The sequence below is a fragment of the Oculina patagonica genome, chromosome 2 (genome assembly GCF_052425735.1).
Source record: "Oculina patagonica isolate OP01 chromosome 2, crgOcupat, whole genome shotgun sequence".
NCBI lineage: Eukaryota > Metazoa > Cnidaria > Anthozoa > Scleractinia > Oculinidae > Oculina > Oculina patagonica.
The window spans coordinates 46,298,788-46,319,733 of NC_135759.1; the positions used below are offsets into that span (position 1 = coordinate 46,298,788).

At 37.6% G+C, this 20,946-nt stretch overlaps 5 protein-coding genes across 6 annotated transcripts in view; 2 read left to right on the forward strand and 3 right to left on the reverse strand.

Moving 5' to 3' along the window:
- The window catches only part of LOC144644938 (uncharacterized), a 95,667-nt gene that overhangs the window by 19,758 nt on the left and 54,963 nt on the right, over positions 1-20,946 (reverse strand). The window lies entirely within an intron of this gene.
- Positions 1,939-10,554, reverse strand: LOC144644941 (UDP-N-acetylglucosamine transferase subunit ALG13-like). 2 transcript variants are annotated; one of them, XM_078504520.1, is made up of 4 exons: positions 10,291-10,554; positions 8,315-8,363; positions 3,392-3,530; positions 1,939-2,878 (listed from the first exon to the last, which is right to left on the reverse strand). In XM_078504520.1, exons 1-4 carry the CDS (start codon positions 10,378-10,380, stop codon positions 2,761-2,763), a joined length of 396 nt encoding a protein of 131 aa, XP_078360646.1. In that variant the 5' UTR covers positions 10,381-10,554; the 3' UTR covers positions 1,939-2,760. The 2 variants fall into 2 exon arrangements, with proteins under 2 accessions (XP_078360646.1, XP_078360645.1); XM_078504519.1 differs by having other exon boundaries at positions 1,959-2,878; positions 8,201-8,363; positions 10,291-10,540.
- On the forward strand, positions 10,462-15,819 carry LOC144644939 (protein N-terminal glutamine amidohydrolase-like). The gene is made up of 6 exons (XM_078504517.1): positions 10,462-10,557; positions 12,599-12,698; positions 13,705-13,758; positions 14,045-14,190; positions 14,603-14,727; positions 15,328-15,819. The coding sequence occupies exons 1-6, from the start codon at positions 10,484-10,486 to the stop codon at positions 15,429-15,431; spliced, it is 603 nt and encodes a 200-aa protein (XP_078360643.1). The 5' UTR covers positions 10,462-10,483; the 3' UTR covers positions 15,432-15,819.
- LOC144642111 (uncharacterized) lies at positions 16,740-18,824 on the forward strand. Its single transcript, XM_078501102.1, has 2 exons — positions 16,740-17,048; positions 18,239-18,824. The coding sequence occupies exons 1-2, from the start codon at positions 16,994-16,996 to the stop codon at positions 18,661-18,663; spliced, it is 480 nt and encodes a 159-aa protein (XP_078357228.1). The 5' UTR covers positions 16,740-16,993; the 3' UTR covers positions 18,664-18,824.
- LOC144642112 (uncharacterized) lies at positions 18,902-20,835 on the reverse strand. The gene is made up of 2 exons (XM_078501104.1): positions 20,763-20,835; positions 18,902-20,026 (listed from the first exon to the last, which is right to left on the reverse strand). Exons 1-2 carry the CDS (start codon positions 20,818-20,820, stop codon positions 19,695-19,697), a joined length of 390 nt encoding a protein of 129 aa, XP_078357230.1. The 5' UTR covers positions 20,821-20,835; the 3' UTR covers positions 18,902-19,694.

Here is a 20,946-nt window from a genome sequence, read left to right on the forward strand (position 1 = left end):
TAAATATTTTAACTTTAAATAGCTTAGATATATAATAATGTAAATAGTGTCCACAATTAGTTTTTTTAAGCTAAATACTTCAGACACTTTAATAAAGTATTTTATTCAATAGATATTAAGTTTACTTTATCTAATATTATCGGCCCACAAAAAGCCACTCACACGGGTCAATCACCTTTTAGTGAGAGTCTGTTAATTAAAATTTGGTATTGTTCTTGCATGGTGCTAAATCTGTGTCTGGGCTCTTCAAAAAATATCAGTAATCGAAGTACGCAAAACACGGTTAGTTTAAACGTCACATCGCGTAGAGGTGCTTTGCCGCAAAGCTCATCTTCTTTAATTGACTTGAGCAGTCGAAGCAGTTAAATCTAAGTTACAAAACGAAATGAGAGCAACTTTGAGAGCTAGTAAATCCATTATGAAATATAAAACATTTAACACTTTGAGGTCCTCCAAGTCGTTCTTTTTTGGATCATTTTTAATTTGCTTCAGTTCCACATTTAATTTAGAATCTTCCTAGTCAGTTAACAGGGGCGGATCCAGGATTTTTCAAAGGGGGGTGGCTGTTTACCAATATTTTTTGTTTACTATATTGTTTAAGCCCCAATTTGTTTATGAGGGAGGGGGTTTCAGGCTTTTAGCCAGTTTTTTGAAAATGGGAGCGCAAATTATTTTGGGTCTGAGGACCATATTTCATGGAGCCATAGGCTCCATCCCCCTAGGGGGGTCTGGGGGCACGCCCCCCGCAGAAAATTTTGAAAAGTTGAAGCCTCTTAGACGTGATTTCCGCGATTCTGAGCAGCTTTATATTAAAACACTGTTTTTCCTTGATAATTTGGCAAAATATTCTTTCCTCAACTTACCTTGAGTTATATTTCGGAGAAAAAGTATAGTTTTCAGTTATGAAATGAACAGTGATTGAAATTTGACAGGCCACGAACTTACAGGAAAGAACAGATATGCGTTGTTTTGCTCACCCACGTGCGTAGAAATTTTTAGCTCTTGACAAAGTGGCCTTGGGACAACTTTGGCGACTTTGCTTGCTTGTGAAATCGCTTCGATGCGAAAAAACGGTAAGAAAACTCGCTAAAAAAAGACGTAAATGAAGACGAAAATCATTCTAGCAAGGCTAAAACAATTCTTGAAAGCTAAAAGGAATCTATTTTTTCAAAATTATACACACTGTTTTGTTACATTAAGCCAGAAAGTCGAAAAACAGGCTGTCGAAAATCTCCTATTATGGAAAAATGGCCGTCCTTAACTTTGAACGGCCGCCTGACTATGAGAGGTGGATGGACATTGTCCTTATTTTCTTATTCTTATTTTCATTTTTCTGGTCGATCAAGGGGGGTGGCTAGCCACCCAATCCACCCCCCCCTGGATCCGCCCCTGGTTAATAAAACTGACGAACTGTACAAGGTACAAATTACTTTAATGAAGAACAGCAGTTACTGCTGAGGGGCCATGTAACCTAAAAATATTCAGCAAAATGCGTCACTGCACTCGATGACTCTGTATGGTCTCATAAAACTCTTAACTGCAAGTATTTCAGTGAAAACATTTTCACTTCTTCAGAAAAGGCACCTTATTTCCTCATCAGTTTAGTCACCGAACATGCAGTGAATTTCAAACTACACGCGTACAAATTTCCATGCAGCGCGGAAAATAACGAGGCGATGTGGAGCACTCAAACTACCGTCATTGACATTTTTTTTCTATTTCTAACTATATCTTTTATTTTGGAAGCATAAGGGAGGGCACTTATCGGAGGGAGACAGGGCGCTTATTAGGGACGGTGCGTGGGTACCAAACGTCCGGATACCTTCTTTAGAAGGAACGGTGCCCTCACATGACAAATAACAAGAAAACAAGTTATGTGTAATGAATGATGTGACAAGTTCAGAAGGAAGATGAACAGCAGTTGACCTCAGTGTACTCTGTTGGCGCTGTAATCAAAGTAAGTAGGGGCGCTTACGCAATAAAGCGCTTTATTGGTATACGGGCACTTATTAAAATTAGTTTACTTTAGTCTTAAAGCACTCGCCACTACAGTTACAACGACGAGAAATAGTTAACAAAGATAAACAATTTATAAATAGCAAGTAAACCAAAAGTCAATGGGAGGGGAGACAGGAGAAAGGAACAGAACTTCCGTCCCAATTTCAACCTAACTCCCTCAAGATAAGAAAATTACAGACGGGCTGTTTATTTTCTAAAACGCATGTAAAGGAGGGTGCTTTCATGAAAAGGGACTCTTATTGACTCGGTTCAGTGGTTTCTGTTTTTCATTCACTTTATTAACTGTAACTGTAGTTCTCCCTAGTATTTACATGTACTTACACCTCACTTTTTTAATAATGTCATGATTACTCGATACACTGAAGTTCCACCAAAACCCTATTTTAATTTCTGGTGGAATTCTGTAAGGGGCCACTTGTCCATTACTCAAGCATGGCGGTTTAATAAAGTTTTATTTTACAATGTACTAGGCAAGAAGTCTTTAGTGAAGGAGTTTCAAACTACTTTGGTCCAATGCATTACCAGAACCCTGAGATGTGGAATATTAGCTAGTTATATTTTTCAAGACTATTGATTGTAAAGGCTCTGGATAAGGTTCGCATTATATGTGCATATTTTCCAAGCCCACCAGAAGATCCAATGAACTTCGTTCATTATACACTTGAGTCTTTCCACTTCAATCATTCACTTCACTCATCAGTTTTCCATACAAATGTTTCCTCTTCGCTACTGAGTTCCTTCCTATGAATGACTGAATCCCATTTCCTTGTCCAAGAATGAGGAAAAAAGTTCAGGTTTTCCAGGAGGAAAAGGTTTCAGTTCTGACAGATTTCTTTCTCTTAATGTTGCCTCTAGTGTGCTGTGGATAAAAGGGCAGTGACAAAATCTCACTCATGAACTCTGACTAATAATTACTGTTAAAACCCTCAGTTCCCCCAATTCATCCAGTGGAAATTCTCTCTGGTTATACTGTATATGCTGACCTGTTCAAGGACAACTTTTGTAAACAATAAATTACTTAAGATATTTGAAAGGTCTTTGAGCAATTGTCTAATATCAGTTAAGCTCAAGATTGTGTTTATGTCAAATTAAATTTCCATTGCAGTGAATATAATGCATTAACATAAATGTAAATTTTGAGAATTTGGTGGCAAACTGAAACCTGTCCGCTTGACAGGTGTATTTTATACACCAATGAGGAGCTGATATTCTGTGATATTTCTTGGGAATGGAAGTTTTTTGACAATATTATGGAATTTGCTCATCCTCAGTTTTAATGATAGGTAATTCCCCTTGTTCAAGGGGGTTTTGGTGGATGGAATCTAGTGTTGGCCAAGTGAACACAATCTATTAAGAAGAAAACTGGCCACACCTGCAAGTAGCATAATACAAATGGCCGTCCTCAGCCAACTGACTCGCCAACTCAATCTGGTGATTGTCCATCAAAAGTTCATTGATTACAACAATTAGTGGTCTGCCAGCTTGCAATGTCTCTAATACACTGCCAGCCCCTGAAAAATTGTCAACAAATTTAACAAGTTAATGGAATTATATAAGCATTATACACCATCTATGATTGTGCAGTCCTGTAAACAAGTACCATATATTTGTAAGTAAAAACAAAGACGTGTTGAAATAAAACAGATAAATAATAATAATTATTAATGTAATGGATTATCATAAGCAAAGTATAGTGATTGTCAGAATAAAAATAGCAAAAAAGTAAGGTGATAAATGTGTTGTAAATTATTGTAGGTATTGTAAGGACTATTAATATTGTAAGCTTAAATTGTAAATATTTTTTGTGCTTTTGTTTTAGACTTTTACCCTATGATTATGATTAATCCCCTCCAAAAACAATTGACTTGCAAACAATTCAAATCAAATAAGTTTAACATAAATGGATATGTATCTACCAGTAGAAAATGAAATAACATGTTTCTAAAACAGCAAAGAAAATATAATCTTAATTTTCAGATTGATTAGTGTTTTTATTTAGTTATCACTATTATTATAACTATGTGTCCTTGTTTATTAATTGCCAATGAATTGCAATAAAATCGTCAACAGATTTTCATTGAAAATAATCAATAATTATTATTATTATATTTTCATCTTGGATAAGGACAGGTGGCCAGCAAGGGACATTAAAGAACCCACGCATTTATTGTAAAGAGTAGGGCACCAAGTTCCTGGTGTTCTGTTGTACTGTTGTATTGTTGAAATGCTTGTAAATATTAGCTATGTTATAAGCTACTCTACAATCCATGGGTAAATGAGTCTAAAATGAGGTATTCACTTCACTTTTCTTAACAACCAATCAATGAACCAATCAATTTTTAACTTACATTTCGATTTTTAATTAGGTTTTAACTAGATTTTAAATTAGATTTTAAATTAGATTTATTTATTGTTTTTTAAGAGGGCCACAAATTTATTAGTTGAAAAACTATTACGTGTCACCCTTGTTAAATAAAGTTTTGATTGATTGAATGGGTAATTACATTTATTATCTGCACCCCTCCCCCCACGAAGGGCATACTTTGGTATGGTCCAATCGTAATCTTAATTCTTTTTCTGTAAATGGAGGCCTTGGAAGCAGCATAAAAAAGACCCCATAGGAATCGCTAGGGTAAGAAATTTAACAAAATAACTATAACTCTCTCCTCTGCACAGGCTCCTTCAGTGGGGGAAAACACGAAAAAATGAAAAATAGGGGGAGCATGCTTACTTTTTACCTCTCCCCATTTCCCTGCCGATACAAAACACAAAAGAGGCCTCTGCTGAGGAGAGTGGAACTATAACACACCTATCAGTATCAGTATTTTCTACATTGTATTCTTGGCTTGCAACCACGTGACAAGGAGGGTGTTAAGAAAGCTAAGACCCTCAAAAACTAAGACCTAAGACCTTAGACCCATCTAAGTTTTCGTAATTTACAAAAACTAAGATCCCCACAAAACAATAGAAAATAGAAGGAAAGAAATGCTCTTTTATCAATATTAATTTGTTTTTAAAGACGAGAAGACTTGCACCACATAAAAAAGAAACGACAACAAAAATATGAATAGTTAGACTCGGTCGACTTTAATACTGTGCACCGATCATGGGCGATCATTGTAACGCTACTTTGGGCTACTTTTATGCACTCCAAAGGCCTAAAGAAATCTTGCTACCTTCGGAATTCACTCTGTTTAATGTGTGACATTCTTTATCATAAATCATCATATAAAGCAATGTCTTTCTGCTCATAAATAGACAACATTTTGGTTCTCTGGTTAAGAATGCTCAAATCGAATCTTAAAAAGTCAAATATAATTATTTCCGCTGTGACTAGAAAGTTTCCTGTTGTTCTCCCTCGGGGTCTTAGTTTTCGTAATTACGAAAACTAAGACTTGGGGGCAAGCATAAACAAACTTTATAAGAACAGCAAAAATTGATTTATTTATAATAATAATAATAATATAATAATAATAAGGCCATGGGAGTGCATAAAAGTAGCCCAAAGCATTAAAATGATCACATACGATTGGCACACAGTAAGGGGGTCGACCGAATAGGCCTTATTCGTATTCCCCGACGGCCCTGGGACGAGAGCCTTCTGAACATGAATGCGAGGCTAATGCGGGGTACTTTGCACAAATTGCAAAGAAACATATGGAAAATTGCGACTGAGTTGCCGAAAAACCTTAAAAATTATAAACGCTTTGAGGATCTAGAGCTAGTCGGTGATCTGCAGGCTAGAGGGATACCAGTGTCAATCAGAAAAAAATTAGAAGATCTGGTAGAACTTACCGAGAAGGCTAACAAATTTACACTGATCAGAATCGTCGGGAACGGTTTCGAGTCAGCAGTACTTGCGAAGTAAACTTCAACACCAGGTTATGTTTCCAGCTAATCTCTTATTTTTATTTTCAGTGTACATCCGACTTAAGTGAGGGATTAAACTTTCCTTGAGGATATTTATATTGCTATTTAAGAAAGGGGTTCAGAAGAGGGAACTTGCTATAATTTGATCACGCACACAATCTCAGTTGTTTATTTTTTTAAACAATAGCTACTGTAGCGCTGTGATAACTTTTTTCACTGCAAGAGCATGAAATGAGCGTGAAACGATTAACAGCATCACTTGAGCTAAATGAAAATCTAGCCTTTTAATCAAAAATTGTGTGTAGTTAGCTTCAAAACGAATCTGTAAATTGCTTTGTAATTGAGTGAGTTTGGCGATCTTGATGTGCGTGCGAGATTTTAATCAGTCTGAAACATCCAGTTCTGTTTCAGACCATTTTCGTGAAAGAATATTAAATGATCATTAAACTATCGACATTCTCACTTAACTGAAATAAGAAAATTATTTTTTATTCGAACATTCGATGATCTAGGGGCAAATTGAATTTGGAAGTTTAGATCTTGTGATTTTTAGGTCTTTCTAGCCAGTTTGCATGTACCGGCGTGCGAGAACATTAATTAAATTTACTAGTTCTCAAGACGTTTTGGCAGCAGCACAGAAACATAGCAGTCAAACTGTGAAAGAAATCAGTGCAGTGGAATTAAAAGCTATTCTTTTAACTAAACAGTGAGAGCATTTAACAGAAAACGAATTTGTAAATAATTAATGCGCCATTTCGTTCAGTTGTTTTTGTCCATATGCCGATCAAAATATGTAGTCAATACGCAGCATCTCTCAGACATTTATTCTTATTTTTTTAAAATAATAGCAATACAAATCTTTCCAAGTTAAGTATATTGCCTCTGGTAAGTCGGATGTACAATCAAAACAAATATTAACAGATTGGGGTCATTACCTTGCGACTCGATGACTGACTTGCACTCCCCCGATTCGACTACTTCAAGGAAAATTTGTTAGCCTTCTCGGTAAGTTCTACCAGATCTTCTAATTTTTTCTGATTGACACTGGTATCCCTCTAGCCTGCAGATCACCTCCTAGCTCTAGATCCTCAAAGCGTTTATTATTTTTAAGGTTTTTCGGCAACCCAGTCGCAATTTTCCATACGTTTCTTTGCAATTTCGAGCAAAGTATCCTGCATTAGCCTCGCATTCATGTTTAGAAGGCTCTCGCCCCAGGGCCGTCGGGGAATACGAATAAGGCCTATTGATCTATTCGTATTTTTGTTGTCGTTGTTTCTTTTTTATGCGGCAAGTCTACTCGTCTTTAAAAACAAATTAATATTCCGTCTATTTTTTATTGTTTTGGGGGGTCTTATTGAGTCTTAGGTCTTAGTTTTCGAGGGTCTTAGTTTTCGTAACACCTTGACAACGCAGCCATGTTGGTGGGGAAAACAATAATTTTTTTGCAGAATTTTCACCACAAAAAGTTTTAATAGTTCCTAGGGGAGGAAAACGCTCTGTTCTTGTCCACCAGCATCAGCATGGCCGCCATGACGTCAAAACCAGCAATATCAAGATTACAGTCCAGAGATGTCAAGTCTCACGCCAAAAGCGTGAGACTCACTCTTTTTTACCTAATCTCACGCAATCACGCCATTCAGACAAAATATCACGCTTTTTTAAAAATACTAAAACTTGAGGAAAAAGTCTTATTAAGTTAAATAAAGAGATATACTTTCAGCTGCACTTGGCAGAGATGAACGCTAATCGAGTGGGAAAGAGGTTAAAAATAACAAACGCTTGCCCAGAATGCAGGAAATTGCTTCTCTGCATCTACATTTTTACAAATTTCCTGGGAGAGCATACCCCCAAACCCCCATACAAGTTCGAAGAGCGATTTTACAATACCGGGCCACTTATTTACATATCTCTGAACGCTTTAAGAACGAAGCATAAAAGGAACCATTCAAATTCAATGAGATGCAAATTAGTGGCCCGGTATTCTACAGTTTAGCCAAGTTCGGTCCTCTGGGTCCCACTATTGCTCCTTCGGGGCAATTCAATTTCTCACTCCATACCAACCAAAACACTTGGCATCTATGTTACACGTCATTGGGCCAATAGGCATCAGCCATATTGGAATAATTAAAATTGAGTTTGGAACCTGATTAGGCAAGATTTCCGCACAGGACCCTACATTAATTATGCATACCATATTCTGACTGATTCGTTCTTTTCATGATTGCTGTTTACGTATAGTGATAGTATGAAATAGTTGCATACATAATTAATGTAGGGGGCTGTGCGGAAATCTTTCCCCTGATTATATTACCAGCGTGACTGATGACAAGCGATGCTCTGTGGATATCCTCTGCTATTGAATCTTTATATCTGTAGCACTGCAAAGAGAAACCTTCTTTATCTATGATCTCCGGCTCATAAACACCTCGTCCTATTTGCAGAACAATGCAACGGTAGCCTAACTTCTCAAAAAGCTGTGGAAAAAAAGAAATATAAATAATGGAGATTTTTTATTGTTGAATATTAATACTATTAATATGAATCTAGACATGACAACCACTCGAACGTTCACAGTTGGGTTCAGCAATCTAATTTTATCGATTGAGCAATTTTTATACATGAAAGTCATAAGACTACTGCAAGCCAATAATGTTCAATTACGTATAAAGTCACTTAGCGATATTGCAACATACTTTGTACTTGATACTTTGTAGTAATCTAGCTATTTCATTATTAGTCTAACTCCCGAGCATTACAGCATCAGCATTCGCAATTATTAGCTTATTATAGCACTTTTAGTCAGCATTCTAGCTTCTTTTAGTCAAAGCATCATCAGTGCGGAGCTATCTCAATATCATCGGCTTACTGCACAAGGAGTTTGGCCTGCCTAACCCACTGCTTAACAACTGGTCCCTTAATTCCTTGCTAACTGGTATTTCTAGATCTAAGGGCTTAACTCCTAACCAAAAGCAACCTCTCACCCCAGCCATGCTAATACAGCTTCACGCTTTACTAGATCTAACCTGTAGTCACGATGCCTCATTCTGGGCTATTTGTTTAGTAGCGTTTTATGGCATGTTCCGTAAATCGCATCTCCTTCCTACAGCAGCTACTAAATTTAACCCGTCTAAACAACTAATTAAGGCCGACTTCAAAATATTTTCGTGGGGTACCCTTGTGTCGGTCCGGTGGAGCAAAACAATTCAATTTCGGGAAAGGGTTGTCGATATTCCTCTCCCCTACATCCCAGGATCTGCGCTCTGTCCTACTACAGCCATAACTAATGCCTTCAAGTTTACGGCGCCAGCATCTACCAAGGGTTCTCAAGCTTTTAACTGGGTAAATGGTTCCCAAGTACCCCATGTGTTTACCTATAGCGCGTTTGTTTCTAAGTTGCGATCCCACCTTGCCATACTGGGGGTAGACCCGAAAGCTTTACGCGGGTCATTCGTTTCGCAGGGGCGGCGCTTCCTTTGCTTATCAATCAGGCGTCCCTATTGAACTGATAAAAGCTCTGGGCGATTGGCGTTCCGATACCGTTTTAATTTATTTAACTATGCCATTAACTGTGCGCCTGCATTCAGCCAACATGCTCTGCAAAGCCATCCTACTTCATACCTAACACATACTCCCACATTCTAGTTCACACTACTAACCTATTCACCTTCCACTTTGGGTTTGGGCCTTTAGTTATCGTAGGTTTATTTCTGAGATTGTATTTTGATTTTACATATCGTTCGTGTTGTATGTAAGTGTAGGATCTTAATAAACTGCCTGATCCCAAAACGTAGCTCTGGAGTGTGTTACTGTGTTTAGGTTGAATATTAATACTATTAATATGAATCTAGACATGACAACCACTCGAACGTTCACAGTTGGGTTCAGCAATCTAATTTTATCGATTGAGCAATTTTTATACATGAAAGTCATAAGACTACTGCAAGCCAATAATGTTCAATTACGTATAAAGTCACTTAGCGATATTGCAACATACTTTGTACTTGATACTTTGTAGTAATCTAGCTATTTCATTATTAGTCTAACTCCCGAGCATTACAGCATCAGCATTCGCAATTATTAGCTTATTATAGCACTTTTAGTCAGCATTCTAGCTTCCCCACCCTCCCACTTCCATGGCAGTTATGATTTTATCTATGTATTGTAGTTTTTCCGTAATTTAAAATTTTATAATTTTCAGTGTTGTTTCTAATTGTACAAGGCCGTTGGGCCTTTAGTTATCGTAGGTTTATTTCTGAGATTGTATTTTGATTTTACATATCGTTCGTGTTGTATGTAAGTGTAGGATCTTAATAAACTGCCTGATCCCAAAACGTAGCTCTGGAGTGTGTTACTGTGTTTAGATGAAAAGATAAGAGAAAAAAAAAGAGAAATGGCGCTTACCGTCACTAGTGCCTTGCTCGAAATTGTTTCAATTAAATGGTCAAAACTTGTCGTTCCAACAGTGACGAAAACAGTCTTCTCTTCCGCCATATTAGTTTTGAGGTGTCAGTACTCCTATCCAGCGGATGTACGCGACAGCCTCGTTTTGGCGAATGAAAGATCACACTTGTCTTTTGGTTTTGTTTTCAAGGCCATGCAGGCAAAAACTTCAGTGGAAGTTAAAGGAGAAATCTCACCTTCTACCTGTGTATATACGAGCTGTTACTGGTAAGTTAGATTTCTTACACCTTGCTGATATACTTGTTGTTATTTTGTGTTGAAATGAGTCGTACTTAAAGCAAAAGAAAACAATTTCTTCAAGCGTGTTACTTTTAGAGCTTAAGCTTATGTCATTCGAACTGTACAAAAAATACAGAAACGCAGATAATAAATCTTGTGGCTTCTACGCTCTACTATTACAGATGTATCATGGATAAATAACTACTGGATGGAACATCTTTACGAAACATTTTCGTTTAGTCTGTTTGATCTATATTTGTTGTTTGTGAAATTTAAATGTCATTTTCGCGGGGTTTTCCCATGCCTGTACATGTCGGTAAAAATAATCTAAACTTTTTTGATAATGGTTTAAATATAAGCTTGCTTTAGTTGTAAGGTTTTTATGACGTGTTCTTGAGGTCAAAGTTTAAAGCCACCAATTTATCAGAAGTTACTTTTTTATTGTAAAAAACCTCAAGTTAATCGAAACCTCCATTCTCAAAGTGTTTCCATTTCCAAATTCTGATTTGGTCCAACAGAGTTAAATAACCCAGTCCACATTAATTAAACCATGCAACTAGTTTACAAAAGTCAAAATCAGAAAACACATGAGCTTAAGCTATTTTCGTCTAAACTAGAAAAAACAAATGAATAAGTGAATAAAGGTTAGATTTAAACATCAAATGACCATCATGCAGGGCTGTCACTAAGGGCCGGGGGCCGGGGATTTTCCCCGGCTACAACGAGTTTGAGCCCCGGCTACTTTGATACAAAACCAAAACATGTAAAGTGAAAAATACATCAAATAACAGAATTGTGAATAAAAAACAAACCAATAGTTTTTTAATTCAAATTATTTTTCACCTTTTAAAGAGAGTGATTGACATTTCATGTGAGGCTGTGATTGAAAACGTGTAAATATTGAACAATGTCATCTTCCTTTGAAAGCGCATGATTTTACGTGTTAGTTTCATTCGGATTCTCTTGTTGTCGGAGATTCCGGCTCCGCGTGAAAATATCAAAATGTCATCGAAAAAACGGAGGGCAAAAGTGGATAAACGAACAAAACTGGATCCCTTCTTATCTTCTGGCAGTGCTTTAAGGTAAGATTATGTTTAACTGAAGAAACAACAATTTGGGCTTCAGCATTTCTCTTTCGAATCGACAAGTGACCTGGATGATGCATGAAGGAGATTGCACAAGACGCATGTGGCCCAGTAATAGTCACACATGGACTTTCCATAGTTGAACTATGAACACTTCCACACATTCAAATAAAATCGGCGATCAGTTAACTGTAAACTTGCAACATTATGTGTGTTCTCCTCTTGCCTGTTTTAATGCTGTTTAATCAGCTACATGTCAATAAACACAGATCAGTCGTACAGGGCTCGTATGCGTTATTACATGTACTTTGTATGACAAAACATTGCCTTGTCTGAGTATTCTACCGTACTTAAGTGTAGAAAGTTTTGTTGTGTGAATTTCTCAAAGCAATGGTTTTGGTTCAAGAAAAACAAACAAAAAAAAACAGTTTGACGTTCCCAACACGTTCCCGACGCCAAGTTTTTTGGTCTTGGTCACGAGTTACTTTCACTCATTCCCAGACTTCCTCAACTTCTCTTTTCTGTCATGCCATTAGTCACAAGTCAGGCTGTTTCAAATCCCATAATAAACGATAACTTTCAAAAACTTGTCAGATTCTTGTCGAATGGTGTAGAGAAAGAGAAAGTTGTAAGTTACCATGGCGTAAAAATTGCATAAAAACAAATTCGTATTAGGAACAATTTCTGTTGTTTCCTAAACCCTACCCCCCCCCCCCCCACCTCAACAACCTACAACAGAAAAATCTTGTCCCCGGCTACATTTTTCATTTCCCCACCTACTTGAAAAATTAGTGACAGCCCTGATCATGTGTTATGTGGAGTTAGATTTGATAGCATTCCATCATGTTTACCTTAACTCCTAATAATCCACTGACCACAGCACTAGTACTGCCTACAACAATATTGTGCCATCAGTGATTTCATTTATTTGTTTCTTCTTGCAGTGAGGAAAATGTTTGGAAATTATGTGAGCAGATAAGAGATGAAAAAGAGCAAGATCTGAATGAATATTATGCAGTGTTTATATCTAATGGCAAAAGACAGGTAGGAATAATAAATTTTTTTTCAATACCATTCATTCAAATATTTACATTGATTGAAGAACAATATTCAGTACTAGCTTAAGCTAGAAAAATGGCATTTTAAACCCACCGGTATTTTTCCTGAGTTATGACATACACCCCCAGCAGGGTCCTTGTTAAGGTTTTCAGGCAAGGGGTTAAACAACCTAATTCCCAGGGTCTCTCTCCCCCCCCCCCCAGAGCAGGGGGGCAGGGAGAGAAAGAGACCCTGGGAATGAAGGTTGGAGGTCAAACTTTCACTGTTCCCATCAAGTCATTTGGTGTTTTCTATTAATTTCTCAAATCAGGTGGCTGACCTTGTTGGGTTTTGACCTAAGATCCTCCGTTTACTGGAAACACTGTCTCAGCCCCTATGGAAATATTTACAGGCTAATTTCATGCTGGGTAAACCCTGAGATAGACTAGCATCCCCCCTGGGAGAAGAAAAACTCCTTTAGGAAAAGAATTGTTTAACACTACAGTAACCAGGATAAGCTCCAACCTGATGGACCTCTAGGCTAGAACCCAGACTTAATGGGACTGTGTCACGGCTAAGTTAATTTTATGTTATTAAATTTTGCCAAATATTCGCCATGAAACTAAATGTTTGCAAAGATTCTTTTCTTTGATTCTAAATGACAAAACCATAGCTTCATTGCAGCCAAATGTGTCTCCTGGGTGTTATAACTTAAAGTTACAAGCAGACAAGATTAACTTTAAAAACAGTTCCACCGGACCATGGCATTGTTTCAAAAACCCATATCGCAATCTGTTTCAATTTTCAACACTTTTGGCCAGCTGTGCCTTCTTTTGCATTTGGTGTGTTATTTAAATATTCCCTCACTGTTTTAAGAGGTTATTTTATATATTTAAAGGAATTTGACGATCATTACCTTTGCCTAAGTTTGGCTAAAATCCATGACACGTTCCCTTTAACCTTTACGTTTGTTTTACTTCTGCACATTAAAACTTTTTCATGTTTAAACCAGGTTCCTTTATGGATGCAAAAATCAGCAAAGGACGCATTGGCCCCAGTTGTGTGGGTAAGCATAAAAATAAGTCAGTTGCTATGTTTATCTGACTGTGTAGTTTGACTGATCTTCAGGCAATTTTTTAATTAATTTAATACTAAACTTGCAGCTCTGCTAAGCATAGCAATTTATTCTGAAGGAGGAAAAGAAATTTGAATTTGTATCTACATGACTGTAGGAAAATGTTTAAAGAGTTTGAAAAGGCAGAACAAGAAATTTTGGTAGTAGTTACAAGTGAATTTAGTGTCTCTTGTAATACAGTGGCTAAGATACTAATGATTAAAGCTTCTGATTTTAGGACTACCATGTACTTCTGCTACGCCGAGTGGATAACAAGTGCTTAATATATGATTTGGATTCCATTCTTCCGTTCCCTTGTCCATTTGAACAATATGCTCAACAGGCAATACAGAATGACAGACAACTTAAAAAACACTTTCACAGGTAATCCAATGCAGTATAAGTATTTTGTGACACATACACCTAGTCATTCCCTGCCTTGCAGACACCCACTAATGCAGCAAGTGAAGCCCCAGGTAAATTAACTGAAGAATAAATCGCCTATTATAACAGTTTGACTGTTGTCAGGACACCAAGCTGAGGTGAAGAGAGTTGATTGTACTGCTACATTGTATATTACTGATGCATTAATTATTTAATATATATAACTTAGGTTAAAGAAGTGGTGATTATAAGATAGTATTTAGGAAAGGTGTCGATTTGTTGTACACATGAGATGAGGCTATTTTTTGTATTGTATTACTATAGGTTGGTAAAAACTAAATGTGGGCTCACATGTATATAGTTTTTATAAGAAACATGAGCTTATAGACTTAAATCATTGTTTAACTGATAGAAAATTCAGAGTGATACCAGCAGAGACATTTCTGAGGACCTTTGCTTCCGACCGGTCACACATGAAGAAGCCAGATGGAGACTGGATTAAAACGCCTCCTCCATACTCACCAATCAGAACAGCAGGTAACCTACAGCGTACATTATCTTCAATTTTATGCATTAATAGAGATCCCAGGGGGGTACTCCGGGACAGAGGGGATGAATTTTTTGGGGTTGAAATTCGATCGGGATTTTTTGGGAAGTTAGTTTTTTTTATTTAAATATCGGTGGAATTACTGTTTTTTGAGCGTTTTTTCGGTTTTTTTGGTATTGGGAGATAGGATTTTGGGTCTATTGCCTCCTTGATCATCCCGTCACTTTGATCCCGGAGTACCCCCCCCCCCCTGGGATAGAGATGCCAACCAGACATGAACCATTCCATTGTAAAGACTGTAAATATTGAAGTCAAAAGTTGTGTTTGGTTTGAAATTTTATAAACCAGTAGGAACTTTATTCTGGTGGCTTTTCGATTAAATTACAAGACAGTGGAAGATAAAATTATTTTTTGTTTAATTTGGATTTTTTTTTTTTTTTTTTTTTTTTTTTGCCCCCCCCCCCTCGATTGTACCCCATTTTACATTCTTAACCCTAAGGCCTTTGCTGATCAAGCTTTTTTAGTTTTTTATCATGTGCAGGGTACCATCTGATATAGAACTAAGTTGTTTGGATCACTTGGTTTTACAGATAGCACAATGAACCTCCAGGAATTTATTGACATGTCAGCTGAAGGAGAAGGACAAGTTATGGATTACAAAACATTCATCAAGAATTTTACTTCAACGGATTGACTTTATCCAGTCCTTTTCGAAATCTAAATTTATTCGTAAGAGTTTCTCTGATATACTTTCAGGAAAGTGTAGGATTTTTATGCTTGCGTAACCTTGAAAATATTTGTCCGTATTACGTTACACATTCATCGAGCAAAAGGAATGCTGTTAAATGCTGTAATTGGATTTCACAGCAGTTAAGTCATATCACAAACCCAACCTTTGAGCACTGAAGGTAGAATGAATTATTGTAGAATGTCAATTACTTAAATAATTTGTACAGAAAGAATTATAACAGTAGGCCCGAATACATATAGGTAATTTTCTGTGTGTTGCGAGTTTCTTAAAAAAAAACAGGAACAAAAGGAAAGAAAAGTATTTAGTAAATAAAACAGGTTGCATACGTTTACTAGGATGCTGTGTTGTATAGTTACCTTATTTCCGCTGTGCTACCGTTGTTACCATGCGCTTGTACTCGGCAGTTGAAAAAGCCAGCGGAGAAAAGAAAGCAAACCAAATGAGTTTGCCCTGTCCCAGATCCTTTACCTCTGCTCCAAAAAACAGACCTAGCTACCTTTAATATGGAAATGGGTTTCACATGGTATAATGGCCTATACGGGGATGGTCCGCCCGAAAGGGGTAACTTTTTAAGGCTTCAGGTATATAAAGGGTAGGGATTTCACGAGTTTAGGTATATGAAAGGGTAGGAATATCGGTCATTTAGGTATTTAAAAGGCCCTTCAATTAAAATATTTCGAACAGACACAACTTATGGCTATATCATTTAAATTCATTAAACGCTACATAAAAATAGCATCAAGACTTCCTGTTTGAGGTATATGTCATGTCTTTTCTGTATATGAAAGAGGTGCCTTTTTTCAGTAAAAGGTATACGAAAGGGGTGCCTTTTCTGTCAAAATGGTATATAAAAGAAAAAAGAGTTGGACCTCGGGGCGGAGCCTCCTCGTACAAAACGTCTTTGAGTAGCCCCATCCCCCCGGGGGCTGGGGACAAAAGCTAACATGACGGCACCAGTGAACATGCGCAGTATGTCGGAACACAGAATACGCAACAGCATCCTCGTACCCAGGGTCTTCGTTTCCTTTGTCCAGGGACGAGAATGACGCAACAGAGGAATGTCAAGTTGTTATGTACACTTGAAACTCGATCTTTCCTTTTTAAACACAGTAGATGTGTTTTCCTAAACCAAACAATGAAGGAGGGTCTAATTTGGCTGTACATTTAAATTGTTGACTTGTCAAAATGCAGCTTGTCAAAAGAGAACACACATTAGTTCGGAAAACTCGGTTTCTCTTTTATATTATTTTATATTATTAAATGAACAGTAACGTTTTCAATACAGTGTAACGAATTACTGCACTGTCGGTCGTAGAATTTAGTTCAGTTTCCAACAATTTAACTGACAGTATTGTTATTCACTTGTAAGACTTGTTTATCCTACAATACGTATTTACATTCCAACATCACAGAAAGTGCAAGGCAGGTTCGCGAGCCATACATCTTCAAGGTTTTAACAATCAGCAATCGTTTCTTCAGTTACTTATTATTACTGGAAGCCAGCGATGATGAAAGCACTAGTTTTGGCAAGCGTTATTCTGTGCTTTTGGATAACTTGTGGTGAGTAATAATACATAACTGAGAAATCGTGAGCCAGCAAATATTGTTACATGTACGAGGAAGCATTTAAGAACAGCAACCAAAAATTAGCAATTGTTACATGCGGAGCAGTTCATTATATGACGTTAAATTACGATTAAGAAAAGTGTGTAACGGAGTGTGAATAAAACTTGTTTCAAGTTGCTGTCGAAAGATGGCCAACTGTCCCTTAAAGAGATGAACATACGAGCTACAAGTTGTTTAAAGCGGGACGCATGTTAGATCACTTGCATTAATGTTGCATGTCCGATTAAATTTGACTGCTTAGTCAGAGTTGATACGAAGTCAGAGTTATTACAGTTACGAGATAAACGAGGCATTCAAAGTCGAACGAGCGTGCGGAGATGAAAAGAAAAATTCCCGAAACGAAACTGAATAAACCTAGGCGCACAAAAAATGATCAAAATGTTGGCAGATATGTCCCGACTGATGTATTTCCTGCACAGCGCAAACTCTTAATCAAGTTTTTACATTGTACATAACAGTTCACTTCACTGCATTTAATCTTAATGTTTGATGCTTTTTGTTGCCCTACAATTCAAATATCTCAGCTTGGAATATCAATCGCCCGGGCTTCTGATGAAAAACCAGGATCAGGATATGCAGTCAGATTTAGTTCTGCTCGGTTCCAGAAGTTTCCAAACGGAACTGTAACCTGTAAGATCGTGCTAATACCAAAAGGAAACTTATTTTGCCTCGGCTTCCCTAGGCCAACAGTTGATATCAACTCGCTATATTCTGTGACGTCACCTAGACAGTGAGTAGTACTTTAACTTCCTCAGGCGGGCATTCAAGCGCGCGCGAAAATAACCTCGCACGAGGAGCGCGACACTCGCGCGCTCGCCCACTTGACGTGACTAACACTAAGATTAATGGAAAACTACCGTACTCGTACTATTAAAACGTCAGCTACGGTAGATTGCTAACCAACGCAGAGTGCTCTCCTGTCAGTCCTTTGATAATTTGTTACCATTTTCTGCCGTCATTTATCGAACCCCCCCCCCCCCCCACCTCTTCACACCTCCTCCTTAAAAAATAGACCGAACTAAATGCTTGTTAATGAATTGAAAATAGTTTTTCTCAAAGTTGTTCGCTTCTTGTATCCCGGGCGTTTGGTAAACTAACTATGTGACTTGTTTGTTCTTTTGTAGCTGGTGGATTTAGTTGTTATCTGTGCAATGGGATGCAGTCCTCTCTCCAAGTGTGTGATGAGAAGATCGAAAAAAAGCATTGTGATACTCATGCAAAAGGAGCTGATCGCTGCGGAATCTTCTCCTTCCTCAACAGATCTGGAATCCGAGTTTATGGCAAAAGCTGTGTGTTTCAGAGATTTTGCGAAAGTAGTGAGAATTTCTGTAATAGTGTGTCTGAAAAATTCGGAGTGGTAACTGAGTGTAAAATCGAGTGTTGCAGCCAGGAGTTCTGTAATTATAATAGCAGTACTACTTCAGTCAAAGTGCCTGTGGATGATGACGACTCTGAAGATTGTGACTGGATAGATGCAAGTGTGCCCTTGAGCTTCAGTGGCTTTCTGTTGGGAGCATGCGCACTGTATGCCATAGCAATGGTCAAATAAACTTGGAGACTTTACTTTGTAGAGAAAATAAGGAACCTTCCGTAGGAGATAATAAGCTAATACATGTATGCTAACTAATTCTAAAGAGGACGCTTTGTGAATCTTTACGCCTGTTTATTACCAAGCAGTTATTAGCAATTAAAGTGAACTTGTTAACCACACCGAACTCCATGAACATGTAATCAGAATAATACAAACTGAGAAAGTAAAATAGATAACGAGGCGAGTCCTAGAATTCGGTTATTATGATTAAAAAAAAGTTTCAACTCCTACAGGCTTGTCATGCAAAAGTTTTGAATCAGGACAAGTAGCGACAGTCGTCACGTGACAATAGGCCCCAGATCTTGTATAGGATCAATCATAAATGATCATGCGAATTCGTTTTGTACAGTTTTGGCAGTTTCTCTCCACTTACACCGTTAATTTAAATAAAAATCCTTTACAAAGATGCATTCCAGGGGGATTATTAATCAAAGAGTCATCAAACTTAAATCAAGAACCAAAGAACAAATCAGAGCTGTGTTTCAGGGATCCTTCACCATTCGCAAACCTCTCATTCGGATCAAGCTGTTGCAAAGATTCTTTTGCTTGTTGTTTGAGTGCTTTTTGCTAACTCTTCAAATTCTTTGCCATTCAAAACGCCTGCCTGCTGAAAATCCTTTAACATATATTCAAGATAGTGGCCATATGCATAGATCATACGGTATATTCGGCAGGCACAGGATGACTCTATGAAAACATATTACTTTTAAACCTCGCCTCGATCGTCCCTACGACATATAGTTTATTCCTTTTGAAATATTATATATATAATAAACAGCTAAATGAGTAGTTTTTCTCGTAGCTGATGGGCAGGGACGTCTATCCAATTTTGCCTGGGTTCTATTCTCGGATCACAGGTGGGCCCGCGCGCAGTTAGTCCAGTTAGCGTCGTTACAAGAAGAAATTGGTTGCTGTGCTTATCCTTTTATAGAAGAAATATAATACTACAAGACTGATGCATACATGGATTTTCGATAACCAGATCAAGTCTAGTGAAACATAACCATCACAGCTATCGTACACAACAGCAGAAAACGATGTACTTTGCGTGACGTCAGGGCAGGCGCACTGTTACAAAGGTCTTTGGAGCAGCAGGATGTGTCGCAATCAGATGCATCAACAATACTCTGACAGTATCGATCAGGATTTCTGCAGTATATCACAGATAAACAACCTTTTCTGTATCTGTGTGTCTCCATAAGCCCAAAGGAAAGCTTAGCGCATTTTGTTTGTGGCTGGCAAGTTTCTTTGGTCCGTGTGATGTCACAGGCGTGAAAGGATTCATTGCTTGAACAAATGAAGCAATCCAGCGACAACACAGCTGCAAGAGAAGTCAGCTCTCATGCAAATTGGAACTGATTCAATACAAGTGACTTAGTCGTTTATGAACATGCTGCCGATTGGAAGTTTTGGATACGCTAAAAATTTAAAATCAATCTTGTGGAAAATGTGGTTAAACTTTTGATTCAGGACAAAAATGTCAAAAATCAAATAAAATTGGAATACTTTTATCTTAAAAACATTGGTTGGGCTGTCTCAATAAATCAATTGCACAGTATTTTTTCAGTCGTGGCGACAGTCGCTGGGTTCGCAAATCGTTGGTTACCCTGCTACTAAAGTAGCTTCGATCACGATGATTGAAACAAAAATTGTTATAAGTTTAAAAAATAGGGACTCTAGTTAAAAGAATCTTCAAAACTATAGAATCTAGTCAGAACCTTTTTCGAATTTTTCTACTTCAAACAGCCTTTATTGATCAAAATTTCCCCCAAAGCAGTTAACTTTGGTTTGTTGATGGCACTTGGCTTAGTATGGACAAAATATCTCAACTCTTTTTAAATAGAATTTGGATTTACAAACTTTGCATGTTCCTCCCGCGGAAACTCTGATAACGTGATCTCTCCAGCGCGCGCCAGACAAGAAATAGCGCCTGACAGCCACTTGGAACGCTAATCATGATATTCAGAATTTCGAAATGGGTTCTGATAAAATACAACGAATCTTCAATTTTTCTACTAATTGAAACACTGACCCTGAAGTAAGACATGATTCCTCACCTGTAAACAGGAGACAAAAACAAAGTAATCCTACAGATTTACAGAATCTGACAGCCATGTTCTCAACCTTTGGTTTGACCCCAAACTGGGAACGATTTTGTTTCCTTGGCTATTAATATACTCACCGCGAAGCAAGGTTTGATTGACACACTGATTTCCTCTCACCTTCTACTCACCAGAAACG